Source organism: Panthera tigris, chromosome A2 (assembly GCF_018350195.1).
Source record: "Panthera tigris isolate Pti1 chromosome A2, P.tigris_Pti1_mat1.1, whole genome shotgun sequence".
Lineage (NCBI taxonomy): Eukaryota > Metazoa > Chordata > Mammalia > Carnivora > Felidae > Panthera > Panthera tigris.
Window position 1 is genome coordinate 125,623,513 of NC_056661.1, and position 17,121 is coordinate 125,640,633.

At 40.6% G+C, this 17,121-nt stretch overlaps 1 protein-coding gene across 3 annotated transcripts in view; it reads right to left on the bottom strand.

The window, feature by feature from the left end:
* AOAH (acyloxyacyl hydrolase) overlaps positions 1-17,121 on the bottom strand; it is a 167,213-nt gene that overhangs the window by 43,291 nt on the left and 106,801 nt on the right. For all 3 annotated transcript variants that reach the window (XM_007078576.3, XM_015535929.2, XM_007078575.3), the window contains exon 14: positions 6,768-6,850. In XM_007078576.3, the coding sequence (XP_007078638.2) occupies positions 6,768-6,850 (83 nt within the window). The remainder of the gene's footprint in view (positions 1-6,767; positions 6,851-17,121) is intronic.

The window sequence follows — 17,121 nt, forward strand, 5'->3', positions numbered from 1 at the left end:
TTAGGGTTCGCCTCTCCTCTCACTTTTCACTGGAGAGCAACAGGAATGAGTTGTACTGTGCTGCAGTGCATGAATGAGGTGATTTGCTTTGCCAGTAATCTTGTGGGGTTCATCTCAGAGCAGTGATTTGTAGAAGAAACAGTTGAGCGGCCATCAGGAGGGAGCACAGAGCTGAGCTCATAGCCGTCATGGACACGTAGTACCCTGCTCTCTTCTTCCTCCCTCTCCCCTCCCTCTGCTTCTGCTCCTCACCCCTCTGCTTCCCGCCACCTCCCGCTTAGCCTTCCCAGCACATTACCATGTAGATGGCCTGAATATAAATTTCATATGCTGCCCTGAATTTTGCCCTTTTACCCTAGTTTCTCTGGTCTGCCAGATTCTCTCCCATTCTCTAGATGGTTTAATGCAAGCTGAAAGAAGGGAACCAGCAAGTTCTTGGAGTGGGGGAGGGGCAGTGGAGTTCAAGCTCAAATCCAGTTTGCAGCAAAAGGATTGAGGTGGGGTCAGGTAGGTAAGGCTGTGACACATGCTCTGTGGCAGCATGTTAAAATTCTCCAAGTTTTGGGGAGCCTGGGTGGCTGAATCGGTTAAGCAACTGACTTCAGCTGGGGTCATGATCTCACGGTGCGTGGGTTTGAGCCCCACGTGGGGGCTCTGTGCTGACAGCTCAGAGCCTGGAGCCTGCTTCCGATTCTGTGTTTCCCTCTCTCTGTTCCTCCCCTGCTCGTTCTCTGTCTCTCTGTCTCTCAAAAATAAATAAAAACGCTAAAAAAATTAAAAAAAAATTCTCCAAGTTTCTTATCTATATACTTCCAGCTGGTCCCCTGCTCCCACTTCTGGCGTGTGGGGGAACACATGCGTGCACAGAGAGGGGTGGCCTCACACTGTGTGGGAGATCAGGCCTGGAAAACAGAATTCCTGTAAGCACTTTTGACTTTCTGAAAACAAAACGACCCCAAATAGGGGTTTACACTAAGGTTTTGCTAAACCTGCAGAATCAAAGTGAGGAAGGCTACCAGTGACAAAAGACATTCCAGGCTAGTAAAGTCTCCTTGGGAAACTGTGGAGATGCTACGCGTGGCCCAGGAATGGGTAGGTCAAAGTGCCCACCTCTGTAGGCTGTGTGCTGTGGCCATGGGGGCTCAGGGGCTGGGATCTGTGTGTCTTTTAAAGCATATGAGTCTTGTTTATTTTAGAAGTGGATGACTTGTGAATTTTTATTTACTTAAAAACACATGTTGAATACTCCTTTAACATTTGTTTTTCTTCTACCTTTTATTTTAAAAATGAAGTATAATCTTGCCAATCGTGGCTTTTGCCCACTGTGGAGGTATTCAGGTTGGCAAAGGATTACTGTGTGTGCTTTTCTTCTCTTCAAAGGCTAAATGTAACTCCTGAGAGTTATTCAAGTTTATAAGAAAAAAAGTGCGTTGGCTTGACTTTTCCCTACTACGTGCAGCAGAGGCTGAGCTCAGTGCTTGAGTACAAATATGGTTCCCTCGGGGCTCATGCTCACTGTTGCACTGGAAAGTTCCACTTGAAGCAGCTTCAAGCCAAATAAAGGGTGACCAGAGGCAGCAACAGAGGACTTGTGTAAGGTGGCAGGAGTTTGGCTCTGCTGGACGTGTGAATGGGAGCAGTGAGATCAGGCAAGGACAGTGAGGGCTGAAATAAAAGCTAGCATTCATTGACTCTTTACTGAGCATGAGGCTTTGAGGCCCAATGCCAAGGTCTCCAAACGTGGAACATGCAGCATGGGTATGAGAGGTAGTTTGGGGGTCCATGTTTGCCTCACTGGACTCTCAGATGGATATTGATTGGCATCCACATTTATAGGTCTAGCCTCTGAGAGATGATCATCTTTGAAAACCTTCATCTGCTCCTCCACCTTCTAGAATATTCTCGGGCTCCCAGCTCAACCAGTCAAAGCTTGTTTTCCAGACTCTACTACCCCACAGCTTCCGTCCTTTGCCCCACCCATCCTTACTGCCCCATACTGTAGCTCTCACTTCCCTCCACCCCAATCCTGCCTTTGTCCTACTTTCCTCCAGCCTTGCAAGGGGAGCCCTAGCCCGCTGCCCAGGATGCACCCATTCCCCAGGGCTCCCTCGAAGTCCTGCCCATTTCTCCTCTGTTCCTGGCCCCAGCTCCCCTCAGTCACTCTCAGACCTGCTGTCCACCAGGCTCCAATCATTTCCCGTTCTTATCCCTTGCTCAGCCTTTTCCTCCCAGAGGAAGAGCGCTCTTTTTCTGTGAGATTCTCCTGGTCCAGCCAGCCGCCCCTCACCCATGACCCTGCCCACTGCTGTCTCGAGGGGCCTGTAGACCCAACCCCAGATATCCCCTTGTTCTGTCCTTACACTCGGTGAGCAACAGGCTTTCCCATCATGGACGTTCATCTTTTAAATGTATTTTTGTGTTTTCAAATCTACTTTTTTTTTTTTTTTTAAGAAACAATGTACATTGAAAAAGTGACTGATTTTTTAAAATGCTGAGGAAATAATAGGACAGGTGGTAGGTGGAGTTTGCAATGATGATGGACATTTAGAAAGCACTGCGTTTTTCCCATTCAACCTTAAATAGCCCTGTGAAGTTCAAGTATGTCCTGTTATTATCCCCACTGTGCAAAGTGGGCCCCATCTGGGTTTTGTGATGAATTCTGCATGTCATGTGATGTAGTTTAAAAATTGGCTTTATTGGAGAAGGGGCAAACATACAAGGCAAGGCTTGTTCCCCGAACCCCATCACTCACTGACTTTGGGCGCAGCCTTTCCCTCCGCAAAATAGGGTGAAGGCAACCTACTGGGGCTAGCTTGTTGTCTAGGCAACCCAGAGTGAGATCCCGGGTCAACTTTGGCAATTGTGTGCATTGAACCATGACCCACATTCTATATAGATGCAGAAACAGGCCAGGGAAATTAAACTATTTGTCTAAGTCACACACCAATTCCAGCGCCTAAATTCAAAACCAGTCTACTAGTTTACACGGCAAGGAAATGAGATGATTTTAGGAAGCAACACGAGTGGGATACCTCTGCTGTTTGTTCTCTGGGAATCGCTTTGCATCTCTGAGAAGTGAGGTGACATTCTGTGAGGACCCAGCCAACCACAAGGTGTACTGACCCTTTCCCTGTCCCTGTGCGGCCCCGCCCTGCAGGTCCTCTGGGCAAGCTGGGAGCTGTAGGAGTTTGCTGCAAATCTCCTTTGCCCATTGTAAAGATTTAGCTGGAAGCTTGCTGGGCAATCAGTACCCAACTTAAAGATGACTTTGGCATTGTACATCTTAAAATGCTTTATAATCACTGGCAATGGTTCATGGTAGAGGTAACTCTAGACATTTTCCAGGTCTTGTTCAGAAACATCAAGATGAAACTAAGAGCTGTTTCTTTAATTCTTACTACACAGTTTTTAAGAAAGTCTTTAATATTCCATTCAACTCTTTCTTCTCTTTCTCCTTTCTCCCTCTCTCTCCACCGCCCGCCCCCTCGCTGGTTCTGAAAAATAAGTGTAGCCATAAATATGCAGGGCGTAGAAGGCTGACTTTTCCTATATCCAATAAAAACCCTGGGGAGTAATTGAAATAACTTGGCACAGCTAGTCAGGTTACATTCTGCATAATAGCAAAGAAAACCCATAGTGAGGAAAAGCTGCAGTAAATAGGAAGAAAGGCTGGAAGTAAAACCAGAACATTAAATAATGAGTAATTATGAGGGACTAAAACAATAACAACAGCAGCAATAAAAACCCTTGTAGAATTCCATCCTTAGAAAAATAGTCAAGGAGCATCTTCAAAGAAGTTATACTAGACAAAGTCTACATTTTAGGCATTTCTAAGGATTGCAAATTTAAAGAAAAGGAAGGAAATAAGCCCTCCCCCCACTTACACTCTGGCACCTATTTATTAGACTTAACTCTGACAGAAGGCATAGGTTTTGATCCCATTTTGACATGCCTGTTTTTTTTTTTTTTTCATGATTAGGCTTCTCTCCCATCTCTTTTTCCCTGTTTTATCTATCTTCACAATCTGAATTTTAAAGGAATGCTGTCAAGACAGCATACCACAAAAGGAGAAACATCTACTACAAATTGTACTTTGTATTTTTGGAGCATCTTACTTTGGTCTTTTTGATTTTACAAAAGATCACTGCATTCATTGTGGGTAGAAAGTAATGTTGAGTTGTCAAGTCTGGGGCTTGGGAGAGAGGGAAATGCTGGCATCGTAGGCACAGGGAGCGTGCAGCTTAGAGTCCTATTGCTTGTTCCTGTCCTAACCTGACCCCCTCAACTATGGGATCCCAGGCAAGCCCTTCACGGTTCCTGTACTCACTTTCTTCTAGGTTTGGTTTTTTTTTTTTTTTAAGTTTATTTCTGTATAAACATAAAATCTTTAGGAAACAGAAAAGTATATATAAAAAAAGATCATCCATAATTGATCAAACATAATGATTTTGGTATATTTTCTATGATCTTCATATGTGAAGCTAGTTTTTTCTCTTATTTAAAAAAAAATATAGTAGGGGTGCCTGGGTGGCTCAGTGGGTTAAGCATCTGACTTCAGCTCAGGTCATGATCTCACGGTCTGTGGGTTTGAGCCCTGTGTTGGTCTCTGTGCTGACAGCTCAGAGCCTGGAGCCTGCTTCAGATTCTGTCTCTCCCTCTCTCTCTGCCCCTCCCCTGCTTGCAGTCTGCCTCTCTCCCTCTCAAAAATAAGTAAACATTAAAAAAATGAAAACAATAAATACACTATAAATTAAACTATACCATCCAACTTCGTATCCCGATTTTTCTTTTGGCAGTGTTTTGTCTTTCTAAATAAAAATATATGGCCTCTTCACCATCATTTTCTAGAGTGCATGATATTGAGCACAGGTGTTTTTGTTCTTTGTGTTTTATTATACATTGACAGAGAGCTTTTGACAGCTTTGGGGCTGTTTGTTTAGCTCACTAAAGGAAAAGAGAAAGTGCAAGGGGCTGATATTCACTTTGTGTATATGATGATTCATAGCCAGGTTCAATTCTAACTTTCCACTACATTGTCCATTGTGTTCATCTGCAGAGAGGTGAGGCCAAGCTCTTTCTGTAGATCGTCTTAGATCACAGACCAGTGACTGTAGTATCTTTGTTGGTGTCTGAGTGTGGTGTAACAATCTGGCTACAGATCCCAGCCCTGCAACCTTCTCTGTGATCCCAGGCCATGTTCTTGGTCTCTGTATGTCTCTGTTTTCTCAGCTGTAACAGTGTGGATATCTATCATTAGAATTCCTCAATTCTGAGAAATACATTTTAGCACATTTGACATTGGGTTGAGTCCTGCAATCAATGTGTACACTGTAATTCTTCCTTCCTTTTTCCTCCCTCAACACCCCCTTGAGCTATTATAATTAGTGGTATCATAGAACTGAAGAAATATACTGATACTTGCCTTACAGTTTGTTGAAAAAAAAAAGCTGAAATATTATACGTAAAGTATTCTTAGCACTTGGTAGGAGAGTAATAAATAGCAACTGTTATTTCATTAGTAAGAAAACTTATATTGTTCTTAGACTAGCAGAACATTTATTCTGTGTAGAATACGTATGATAAGACATACATTATTTGCTGCTCATATATTTGGTTAAAACTTGTACTGCCCGGAAAAAGCCTTAGCACTCTTGTGAGTTAGAAATGGCACAGGGATGGCAAATAGGTTTAACTTTACGTGCCAAGTCTAACCTGTTGATGGTGATTGTCAGATGTGCTGTATTGTAGGAATTGCTGAGGCAGAATCTGGGTGTAGCAGAGAGGAGCGCCAAGGTTGACTAGTGACGTCTTAGGAAGATGGAGTGGCAACACCCACCCTAAGTGTCTGCCATCTCTACATCACGGTGTCACAAAACATTACTTGGCAATTCATTTGGCATTAGCCAGGCATTGGTTCATCAGTCAGGAGTTTCACTGAAATCCTGTGGCAATGGACTGTCTCTGGGTCCAAGGTGGGAGCTGAGAACCATGTAGGTGAGAGGCAAGGACACTGATGTCCTGGGAAACATGGGAAACTGATGGAGACCTGCAAGTCTCCACAACACTCTGAAAATACATTCATTTTCTTAATGGCTTTGGGGATTTCAGATATAAACACTTAGCCATTTATCTTAAAACTCCAATCTCAGGGGTGCCTGGATGGCTCAGTCCGTTAAGTGACTGACTTCAGCTCAGGTCAGGATCTTGCGGTTTGCGAGTTGAAGCCCTGCGTCGGGCTCTGTGTTGACAGCTCAGAGCCTGGAGCCTGCTTTGGATTCTGTGTCTCCATCTCTCTCTCTGCCCTTCCCGCACTCATGCTCTGTCTCTCTGTCTGTCTGTCTCTTTCTCTCTCTCAAAAATGAATAAACATTAAATAAAAAAACTCCAAATCCCAGTAGAAATGTGGGAGACTTTGCATTACAAGGAAGGGCAGAGCCTTTGCAATGATCTTGATTTTACTCAGCCCTTGTTCTGCTAAGGCTTGCTTAAGTCTTGCCTCCTGAGCCTTGAATGCCCTGCCTTTCTAGAACTATGCTTGTGGATGACTGACCTGCTCCCTTGCCTTGGTGTACATCCTCACCACATCTTTTTCTTTCTCTCCTCTGCTGTAGGTAAGATGCTGTATTTGAAGGGCCCTGGTGCTGGAAAGGGAGACTGTTCATTTTATTAGGTGGCCCTTGTTTTCTAACTCAGCTTTTGTGGAACTTATGAAATAAAATCAATCAGTAAAGGCACACTGCTGAAGGCTTCAATGGAAAGCTACATACCATTTCTTGAAATATTCTGGTAGTCTCTGTGATTGCAGTGGTTTCTTTTCCGTAAGCGAAGGTAAATAGATTTTTCTTTAATTCTGAAACAAATACAAAGGTGTATATCAGGACAAATACAAAGGTGTATATCAGGACATTCACACAAGTTCAAAAACCTTGATTTTATTATGATTTTTCAAAATGGATGGTTCAAATGAACTCAGAAGATCAAATCTTTGCACACATGTTTTCTCTAAACTGTCAGTACATTATTAAGAGTTGTGGGGTGCCTGGGTGTCTCAGTTGGTGACAGCTCAGAACTGGAGACCGCTTTGGATTTTGTGCCTCCTTCTCTCTCTGCTCCTCCCCAACTCACGCTTTGTCTCTCTCTCACTCAAAAATAAATAGACATTAAGAAAATTTAAAAAAAGAGTTGTTACAAATAACAGTCCTATAAAATGGTTTGCATCAATGTAGTAAGACTAAACTTTTTCACTTTTGTGAAGTTCTCCAAAGTCATCCCTTTCTAATCTTTTTACCAAGAGCTACTATAAGTTGCTTGAACAAAGGTCATCTTGACAACTGTGTCCATTTTTAAATTTTATTAGGTTTTTAAAATTTTAATTCCAGTAGAGTTAACATACAGTGTTATATTAGTTTCAGGTGTGCAAGATAGTGATTCAGTGATTCCTATACATTGTTCAACGATTTTGAACCTGACCTTCTTCCCTTTCTTCTTTTGGTTGCTATGAGGCCGTGGCACACACTATTGTTGTCCTTCAGATCTAGCTCTCCCCTTCATTTTAATAGAAGTTTTAGTAGGACATGATAATGTCACAGTGATGACTGCTTTACTCAGCTTCCCTTACAGCCGCAATTGGCCACCTCACTAATTTCTGGACGATCAGATAGAAGGAGAAGTATCCAATTTCTGGGAATATTTCTTAGGAAACAATTGGCAAGTGCCCCTTGTTCCTTCTTTATCTTCTTTCTCCATTTTGGTGCCCAGAGTGATCCCATCTTGGACTATGGGGGTATCTCCTACATTGGGAAGGCAGAGGGGTGAGCTGCAAGAACCCCGAATCCTTGAGAACCAGTGGAATTGAGCTCTCACACTAGAGCTGGATTCCACATTTCTGAAATTTTACGTGTGAGAGAAATAAACTAAAATATTATTTTATTTTAACCACCCATATATTGAGTTTCTTTGTTTACTTGTAGCTAAATCTAATACTAATGGACACAGAGTTTAGAGACAAATTTGTGACCAGTATCAGCTTATAACTGCATGTATTTTAAGTCGTTTTCTTGGCTTCTCTTTGTCCCATCCTTGATTTTCTATCTTCTCTTGCCAAGGTTTAATTTAAGTGTAATTTAATGTTATATCCTTTATACTTTTATAGGCTTCCCTAAAATCTTTTTTGAAACAAGACCAGGTATAGACTAATGAATGATAATTAAACTCAGAAGTACTTGATTACTCCTCAAATGTTTGTATCTTCTCTTTATTATAATAACTTCATATCTCACAACCTTACATAAATCATCATTTATTTTTAAGTGTTATGTGAGCCTCACTTATTATATTTTAGTGCTTGCCAACTGTCTCAGTGTTTCATAAAGGTAAACATGTATCAGGTTGGGAACTTGGGATGCACTGAAGGAGTATTCATTTCGAAGCCTGAGAAAATGAATGATAACATTTTTTGATAGACGAGCAAGTTGTATGAGCAATATTTAAGTATGGGATTTTTACTTTGTGGTAGAATTTTTAGGCGAATGATTTATTTTATTTTTAAAAATCAAAGCTACCCATGCAAATAATTTTAAAAAGCCAAAGTTGTTTTACTTGAGTGATGTTTAATGGGCCCTACTATGTTCCAGAGACTGCTCTAGGCACCTGGGTCATACTGGTAAATGAAGACGATGAAGACCACTGCCCTGTACTGTTGAAATTCTATCAGGAAAAAAACAGTAAGAATCCTGAATGAACAAATTAGAGAGGATGCTAGAAGGCGGTAAGTGCTATGAAAAAAAGGAGGCAGAAGAAATAGGGTTAGAGCGGTCAGAGCAAGGCTCAATGAAATGGTGAACGTAAGCAAAGACAGTTAAACTATTTATGTCTATAAAGCTTAGAGTGATTAACAGCAATCCCACACTCCCCTACCCTCCCCATTTCTCCATTCCCAGAGGCTACTAATTTCAGCCTTAACTGACTCTTTGGGTATATTCTTTCTTATCTCTAAATAACATACTTTCAAGTCCACTTCTTGATTTGTAGTCTATTTACTTCCCACCATAGAGCAGGGGGTTTGGCTATTCACAATTGATGTATGATTGCTTTCTCTTTCCTTCTAAATTCTTTTATTTCCCTGGAGTTAATAGTTGCCTTTTGTTTGTATGCTTAATTTTCTAAGTATTTATCATCAATTTACCCTCAAATTTTTTACAGTTGTTTGATCACTTTTGAATATACTCTAATGGATAATTTATTCATTTTATCTTGCAGAAATCTCTCCTGAAACCTCTGAACCTGCTTCCTCTGGACTTGCTTCCCTCTCACCCTGGTGCTCAGTAGATATCCTGAGAGCCCCCATCTTCATCATCCTGGAGATTGTCTTCACTTCTTCCCAGCTTAGTAGATCTATTTTCTAGAAGACCACATTTTTATTGTTTCTGATGGAGAATATTTTAAAGTAATGTTTGAAGGATGTGGGGAAAGTAACTTATTTTTTTTTATCATTTGTATATCTAAAAATGTTTCTATGTTTTGAGTTGGTGAGGTATAATGTGGGCCCAGAAACAGCTTACACCGTAAGTATAAACATAAATAAGGTAAAAAAAAATTAAAAACATATATAAGGTTAATAAGACTTGTTGGGGAGAAACTTCAAGTTCCACTTGGTCTCTGAACACTCATTATCTTATACAAAGGTCTTTAAAATTTTTTTTTAATGTTTATTTTTGAGAGAGAGTGGCGGGGGGGAGTATAAGTGGGGGAGGGGCAGAGAGAGACAGAGACACAGAATCCGAAGCAGTTTTCAGGCTCTGAGCTGGCAGCACAGACCCCGATGTGGGACTTGAACTCACAAACTGCAAGATCATGACCTGAGCTGAAGTTGGACATTCAACAGACTGAGCCACCTAGGTGCCCCTAGAAAGGTCTTTTAAACAGGACATAGCTAGACTAGATATATCAAGGACAGCCTACATATTTTTAGGGAAAGAGGGTTCTGGTGTTTGTAAGTCACTATTTAACAGTAATAGTAGATTTATGGTATAGGAGATTATCTGTTAAATAGGAGGAGTCCCAAACATGATGAATCATCTTCTTGCTAGGGAATCAATAGGAAGAAGGAAATAAACCTCTGAGACCATCAGAGTTTGTCTCTCATTGACTGGTGTGGTAGATTAAAGATGGCCTCATTATCTTTGACACCCTTACCCTTAAATCTTGGCTGTTAAATGACTTTTTGACCAACGGGGTACATTAGAAGTGATTCTATGCCAATTATGGCCCCATTTTTAAGATTCCTGGCAACTTTGTTCTCTTGAAGCCCTGATTCACCATGTAAGAAGTCTGACTATCCTGCTGGAAACCATGTCAAAAGATCCTTCAATGGAAATAACCAAAATGTCTTTCAAAAGGTGAATGGGTAAACAAAATGTGGTGTATCCATACAATGGACTATTATTCAGCAGTAAAAAGAAAAGAGCTATCAAGTCATGAAAAGACATGGAGGAAGCTTAAATGCATATTGCTGAAAGAAGCCAATATGAAAAGGCTATATTCTGTATGATTCCAACTAGGTGGCACTCTGGAAAAAGGCAAAACCATAGACACTGTAAAAGATAAGTGGTTTCTAGGGATTTGGGGAGAGACAGGAGGGATTAATAAATGGAGCACAGAGGTTTTTGTGGGTAGGGGCAGTGATACTGATATATGATACTGTAATGGTGGATACATGCCATTATGCATTTGGCAAAACCCATGCAAGGTTCAACATAAAGAATACACCCTTAGGTAAACTGTAGACTTTAGTTAAGAATAATATATAAATATTGGCTCTTCATTTATAACCACACTAATGTGCCACATTAATGCAAGATGTTGATAATAGGCAAAATTGAGGAGGAGATGACAGAGTATATAGGAACTCTGTACCTTCTGCTCAATTTTTCTGTATATCTAAAACTGCCCAAAAATTAAAGCCTTTTTTTAAAGTCTCTATCTGGAAAGGAAACAGGACCCAATATTCTACAACAAACCCAATATTCTAACTCTCCTTCTCAAGCCTCAGTTATGTGAGTCAAGTCATATCTGACCCTTTAACCCAACCACTAGGTAGATACCATCAAGTAACCATGGTCAATATCACATGGAGAGGAAGAATTGACCAGCCACACTCTTCCTGAATTCCTGATACCCTATACTGTGAGAGGTAATGAAAATGGTTGTTGTTTTAAGCCACTAAAGTTTGGAGTGTTTTGTTACACAACAATAGTTAACCAGAACAGATGGTTATAGAATTCTAGGTTAAAATCATTTTCCCTCAGAAGTTTGAAGCTATCAGTTCATTGGCTCCCAGCCTCCCAGTGTTGTTGTCTGAAGCTGCTCTGTGCCTCCATCCTTTGAAAACCTGCAGTAGCATCTGTTCAAGAGTTCTGAAATGTTGTGATGATAGGCTTGGGGTGGCTCTATTTGCATTCACAGTGTTAGTCACCCAGGGACCTTTTCAACCTGGAAATTCACATGTGTCAGTTCTGAGAGACGTTCTTGAATTATTTCATTGATGATTTCTTCCTTTCTTTTTTTCCTTAGAACTCTTATTATTTGTATATTGGGTCAGCTGGGCAGGTCTTCTAATTTTCCTAGCTTTTCTGCCCTATTTTCCCTCTCTTTGTCTTTTGTTCTATTTTCTGGAGGATCTCTTCAATTTCATCTTTAATCCTTTTATGAAAACTATCTTATGCCACTAGCATAACTTCCAAGTGATATTTTTTGTTTTTTGAATATTTCTTTAATTTTAGTGTAACATTCTTGTTACACGAATGAAATATCTTTTCTTATCTTTTTGGAGATACTAATTCTAGTTATTATTGTAAAAATTTTTTTTAAATGTTTATTGATTTTTGACAGAGAGAGAGAGACAGAACATGAGTGGGGGAGGGGCAGAGAGAGAGGAGACACAGAATCTGAAGCAGGCTCCAGGCTCTGAGCTGTCAGCACACAACCCAACGTGGGGCTTGAACCCACAGACCGCGAGATCATGACCTGAGCCAAAGTCAGATGCTTAACTGACTGAGCCACCCAGGTGCCCCGAATTCTAGTTATTTTTTATAGGTAAGATATTAGAGTCTAAGAAAAATGTTTCTTCCTTAGAAAATAGCAATAGTTTATTTTCTTGAAGTTGCTTCTTCTCTTTTTGTGTTGTCTTTCTACATTCAAAATTTCCCTCTGATGTCCGATGATCCTGGATTGTTTGTTGGCTTGTACTTAAAAGTGGAAGCTGGTTAAAAACTTCAAAGCTGATTGGAAAGTGGACCTCTGGGTGTGGCTTTTTGACTCAGATCCTCACTGTAGCATGGGTTGGTGGGGACTTTCTCGGGGAAGCCCTGCTGTCAGTGTCTGGGGCTTTCCTCCCTAGGATGTGTAGACTCCCTACAGAAGGATCTTCTGCCCTCCAGCCAGGTTGCCAGCACCCTGGGGCTAGGGGTGGGTGGTTCGCAGCATTCAGTATGCATGTGGAGTGGGGTGCTCCTCTCTTCACTTATGTCTGGTGTCCCTCAGTCCAGAAGCTTTTGATATTAGCATCTCTAGAGAATAATAAACCTCTAGACTTATACCAGAGTAAGGAGAGGCAACTGCCCACCTGTGTGAAGTTGGGAAAGAGTCTCAGGATCTAACTGCTTCTTCAACAATCTTTCAATCGACCCTTGTTTTTATTCTCACCTCAATTTCTAGAGCTACCAAATATAACCAATCCTCAAGTCTTCTGGGGAATCTGCAGTGTAAACCAGGTTGCTTCTTGACATTCCTTCCCACTGGCTTCGGATGCAGCTTTCTGAGTCAACTGAGTCAGTTACCACTTGTTCTGCTTTCTGGTTTCCAACGTTTTGTGGCTGTTGGCTCTTCCTGTTCTCTTTGTCCTTGTGGACAGATTCATTTACTGTCATTTTAGTGGAGTTTCTCAAGGGACAGAAGTAAATGCTTTGCTCAATCTGCTATCTTACCCAGAAGCCTGAAATGAATACTTTATACTCTGTGTCATTTACGCCCTCTGCCTTGACTGTTTTATTATATTTTGAAAAAAGCAGATGGGAAATGGACATTAGATCTGAGTTCAATCCTAAAATAATTTCACGGTCAATAAAGAGGGGTTATTTTACTTTGGGAAAGTAATTGTTACCAATATTTAGCCATAAATGTATTTTTGATAATTCTAAAAATGGAATTTATGTACCGAAATACTGTTTTGCTCATGACCTGCTCATGGAGAGCGAATAGTGTATATTAATATTATAGAAACAGTTAGTTGCATCTGTCTTTGCAATAATACAAAATCTTTGCCAATTGGTGAATAGTTTCATTAACATTTCTGACCAGAAATAGTATCTAGACTTTTGAGATTAAGGTTTTGTACTAGGCATTAGCAATCATTTCACATAATCAAAGATATCGTTTTCTTTCATCCCACCTCGAATGCATAATCTGTCTTATAAATACTAGGGATTGAATTTCTCATGGAGTGTCCAGGAATCCTGAGGAGACAGAACAATCAATACAGTACTCTGAGAAGCCCATAGCACAATATTTTTGAGATGCTAACAAATTGAGAATGCTTGATAGAAAGGCATCTGTATACAGGGTCAGGTGAATTTGAATTAATAGGAGAAACCAAGGATACTGTGCATAGTAAGGTTAACTGTGATGACCTTTCTGAGATTTGAAACCAGTCCAGTCTACCCCTACTTGGACTCAGGTTTTTCAGTGTGACCTTCTGTTTTTTCCCTTTGCCCTCTGTTGTACATCAAAACAAAGCCCAATGGGCTGGTAGAAGAGGTGATAGCATCAGTGCTGTAGTTTGATGGGGGCAGAGAGGAGTACTTGAAAGTTCTCTTTCTCCCACCTTCCCCAATGCCCAAGATGCTGGTATCCTCAATGTACGGGGCTGACGTGGAAGCATGCCATATTCAATTCCCGCTGTGACTAGCTCTACCTACTCCAGTGCCCAGGAAGTACAGGCATTTCACGTGAGGACACACTCGTCCGCTTTTGATTTCTAACATCAAAATTCAAAACAGGTAAACCTAACACAGAATGTCTACTGGTTGCTCTCCCCAACATAGGTTCAGGTAAACACACATACACACACAAACCACTTTCTCTGAGAGCCTTCTTATGACCTACTACCACCATACCATTTCACTATGACCAAATGGAAAACAAAACAAAACAAAGAAGAAGACCAAAAAATGAGCCTTATGCATGATGCAGATAAATTAAAGGAGTCGAATTTAAAACTGAAAAAAGTCATCACCTTCTATGTTGACTCAAAGCAGAATGTACTTGGAGAAAGGCAACAGAACAGCTTCCCCAAAAGGCTTAGCATATCCGAGGTTTTGGGGATAAATCAAGTCTGATACTATGCAAACAACAGTGATGTATCAGGTCCTGGTGAAGTTTCTGAGGCTATTTCTGTCTCTCTGCAGAGCACTGCTAGTTTGGGTATAAGTTCTGACACCCTAATTAAGGCGAATCGTAGAGAATGAGACACACGAAAAAGACTAGGGCATGTGGAAGACTAGTAGCAGGGACAGTGAGAGATACATGGTAACATCTAATGTGAAGGGTTAGGGCAGGGGAGTGGATTAGGATAAAACTGAATCATTTAGAGACCGGGCAGGCTTCATCCAGGGACCACTACTGCTGGGAAGCTTTAAGAAAAGAGTGAATAGTTTTCTTTCTGATGTGGGTGGAAGTCAGACTAGCATGGGGCCGGGGAGATGGATTAAAGAATTCTTAAAATTCCTTCTAGTTCTTTGATACTAGATCCCTGTGTAACCTCTAATTCACCACATCATGGAACAATGAAGATTTCAGCCTCAGAGAGAGATAAACATGTAGAATATGACTCGTTGTGTATTCAGAGAGACTAGCAGTGGGCTAATTATGCAGGGGTGTGTGTGCAGTGGTGAGGCTGGCTATAGAGGAGGTCCTAGGAGTTCAGACATGAAAAGATTAGTCAGACAGCATGATAGATTTTGAATTTGGAGCAGCAAATAATGCAGGGAAATAGACTTCATGGGCATTGTGTTCAATAATTCATGAGCTGCGGTACTCAGACAAGGCTTCTTACCTGTTAACTTCTCACTAAGGTTCCTTCCTCTGTCCTCTGAACTTAGAGCAGCTGTAACTGCTTCCTTCCTGGCTTTTCTTGGCCTCAGATTTGATTGTAGGCCACTGCATCAGCATAAATATTAAACTATGATAAACTGAGAGATTTAAGGTGTTGAGGCTTATAATGTACGAAGATCACTTGTGATACACAAAAGATTGTTTTAATAATCTAAACAGCACTTCTCAAAGGATGCTGTGAAACACTAGTTTCTTGAAATGTATCTTTCTCATTAAATGCATACATATAGAGAGAAAGGGAGAGAGAGAGATTTTCTACATAGTTCGGCGGTCAAATAAGTTTAGAAACGGTTTCATATTATACGTTGGAGATACATAAGGTTTTTTGCCTTATTAAAGGCTCTAATAAGCCTTATACTGAATAAATGTGTTTCTCCTTATTTAAACCAGCATTTCCAAAACTTAGTTGCCCTAGGAATCTTTTAAAAAATATGTATGACATCTTGTGGAACTAATGTTTCACAGAAGTATGTTGGGGAATATTGATGAACTATTTCTGTGCTCTCTATGTAAGCATTGAGATGGCCTAAAATCTCGGGTTGAGTTGGTTATAGGAATTTTGCTAGAGAAATTTGGAGGTTGTTCATTTACTTTGATCAATCTGGATTGAAAAATTATATCATTCTGGACAAAACTTCACACCGAGGCTTGACTTATCTATTATCGACCAAATTCACTTGTTAGCAGATCTCTCATTTGTTTTATTCCTTCTATCTGGCTATTGAGTTGATTATTTTACTTGAAAATTGTTCTCTCCAATTTGTTGACTGTGTGGTTATTTTAATACTTAAATGAATTTTGCTAGTTTCTTGCAGAACATTTATTATAGAACATGCTTAAAAGTCCAAGGGCTTAAGCTACACTGATTTATTTTTACATGCATCACATCATGCAGCTGGTGATTCAATTCATTCTGTTTATATTCCTTTTCCCTTATCCCTAGCGTTTTCCCTGAAATGTTAATTCCTGCAAATCTGACTTGATTTAGGCAATCTGAGGAAATGCAAGGGAAGGAGCCTTGTAGATTGTAAAGCACTCTACAAATGTAAAGTGATATCAATATGAACTTATTCAGTTGTTCTCTTTTACTGAGTACCTATTATGGTGCCACATAATGTGTTAGGGTCTAGGGCTAGAGAGCAAAGTCAAGCCTAATTCCTGTACTCAAGATGCTCAGAGTCTGGGGTGGGGTGGGCGGAGTGGAGAGACAATAAATAAACTGTTTTGACAAGTGAGGTGACATTGAGGTTGAAGGAGCACACTAGGAGCACAGGAGAGAATCATCCACTCAGGTGGGGGTTGGCCTGAGGAGGCTGTCTAAAGGAACTGATCCCTGGGTGGTGAGTGTGGAAGCGTGAACAAAGGGTAACTAGATAAGACAAAGGTGAGTGTGAGTGCTCATGAAGAGGTGCTCAAACTCACTAGTAACCAGGTTACATATTATCAGAATAACAATAAAATATTGTTAGATTGGAAAAAATTAAGAAGATGGACAATCTTCAGTATTGGCAAGGATACGGGGAAACAAGTATTCTCACAGACTATTTGTGGGAATATAAATTGGGATAGCTTTTTGGGGAGATTATGAAAAATTAAAATGTATACATTCTATACATTCAGATCTATCCATTTTTTCTTAGATGTTTATTTATTTATTTAGAATTTTTTTTAACATTTATTTTTGAGAGGCAGAGACAGAGCATGAGCAAGGGTGGGGCAGAGAGGGAGGGAGACACAGAATCTGAAGCAGGCTCCAGGCTCTAGCTGTCAGCACAGAGCCCGACACGGGCTCGAACCCATGAACTGTGAGATCATGACCTGAGCCGAAGTCAGATGCTTAACGGACTGAGCCACCAAGGCGCTCCTATATCCATTTTTTTCTAAATAAATTGTCACTTGTATTCATAAAGAGAACTGTAGGATGTTCATTATGGCATTATTGGGTATCGTGAG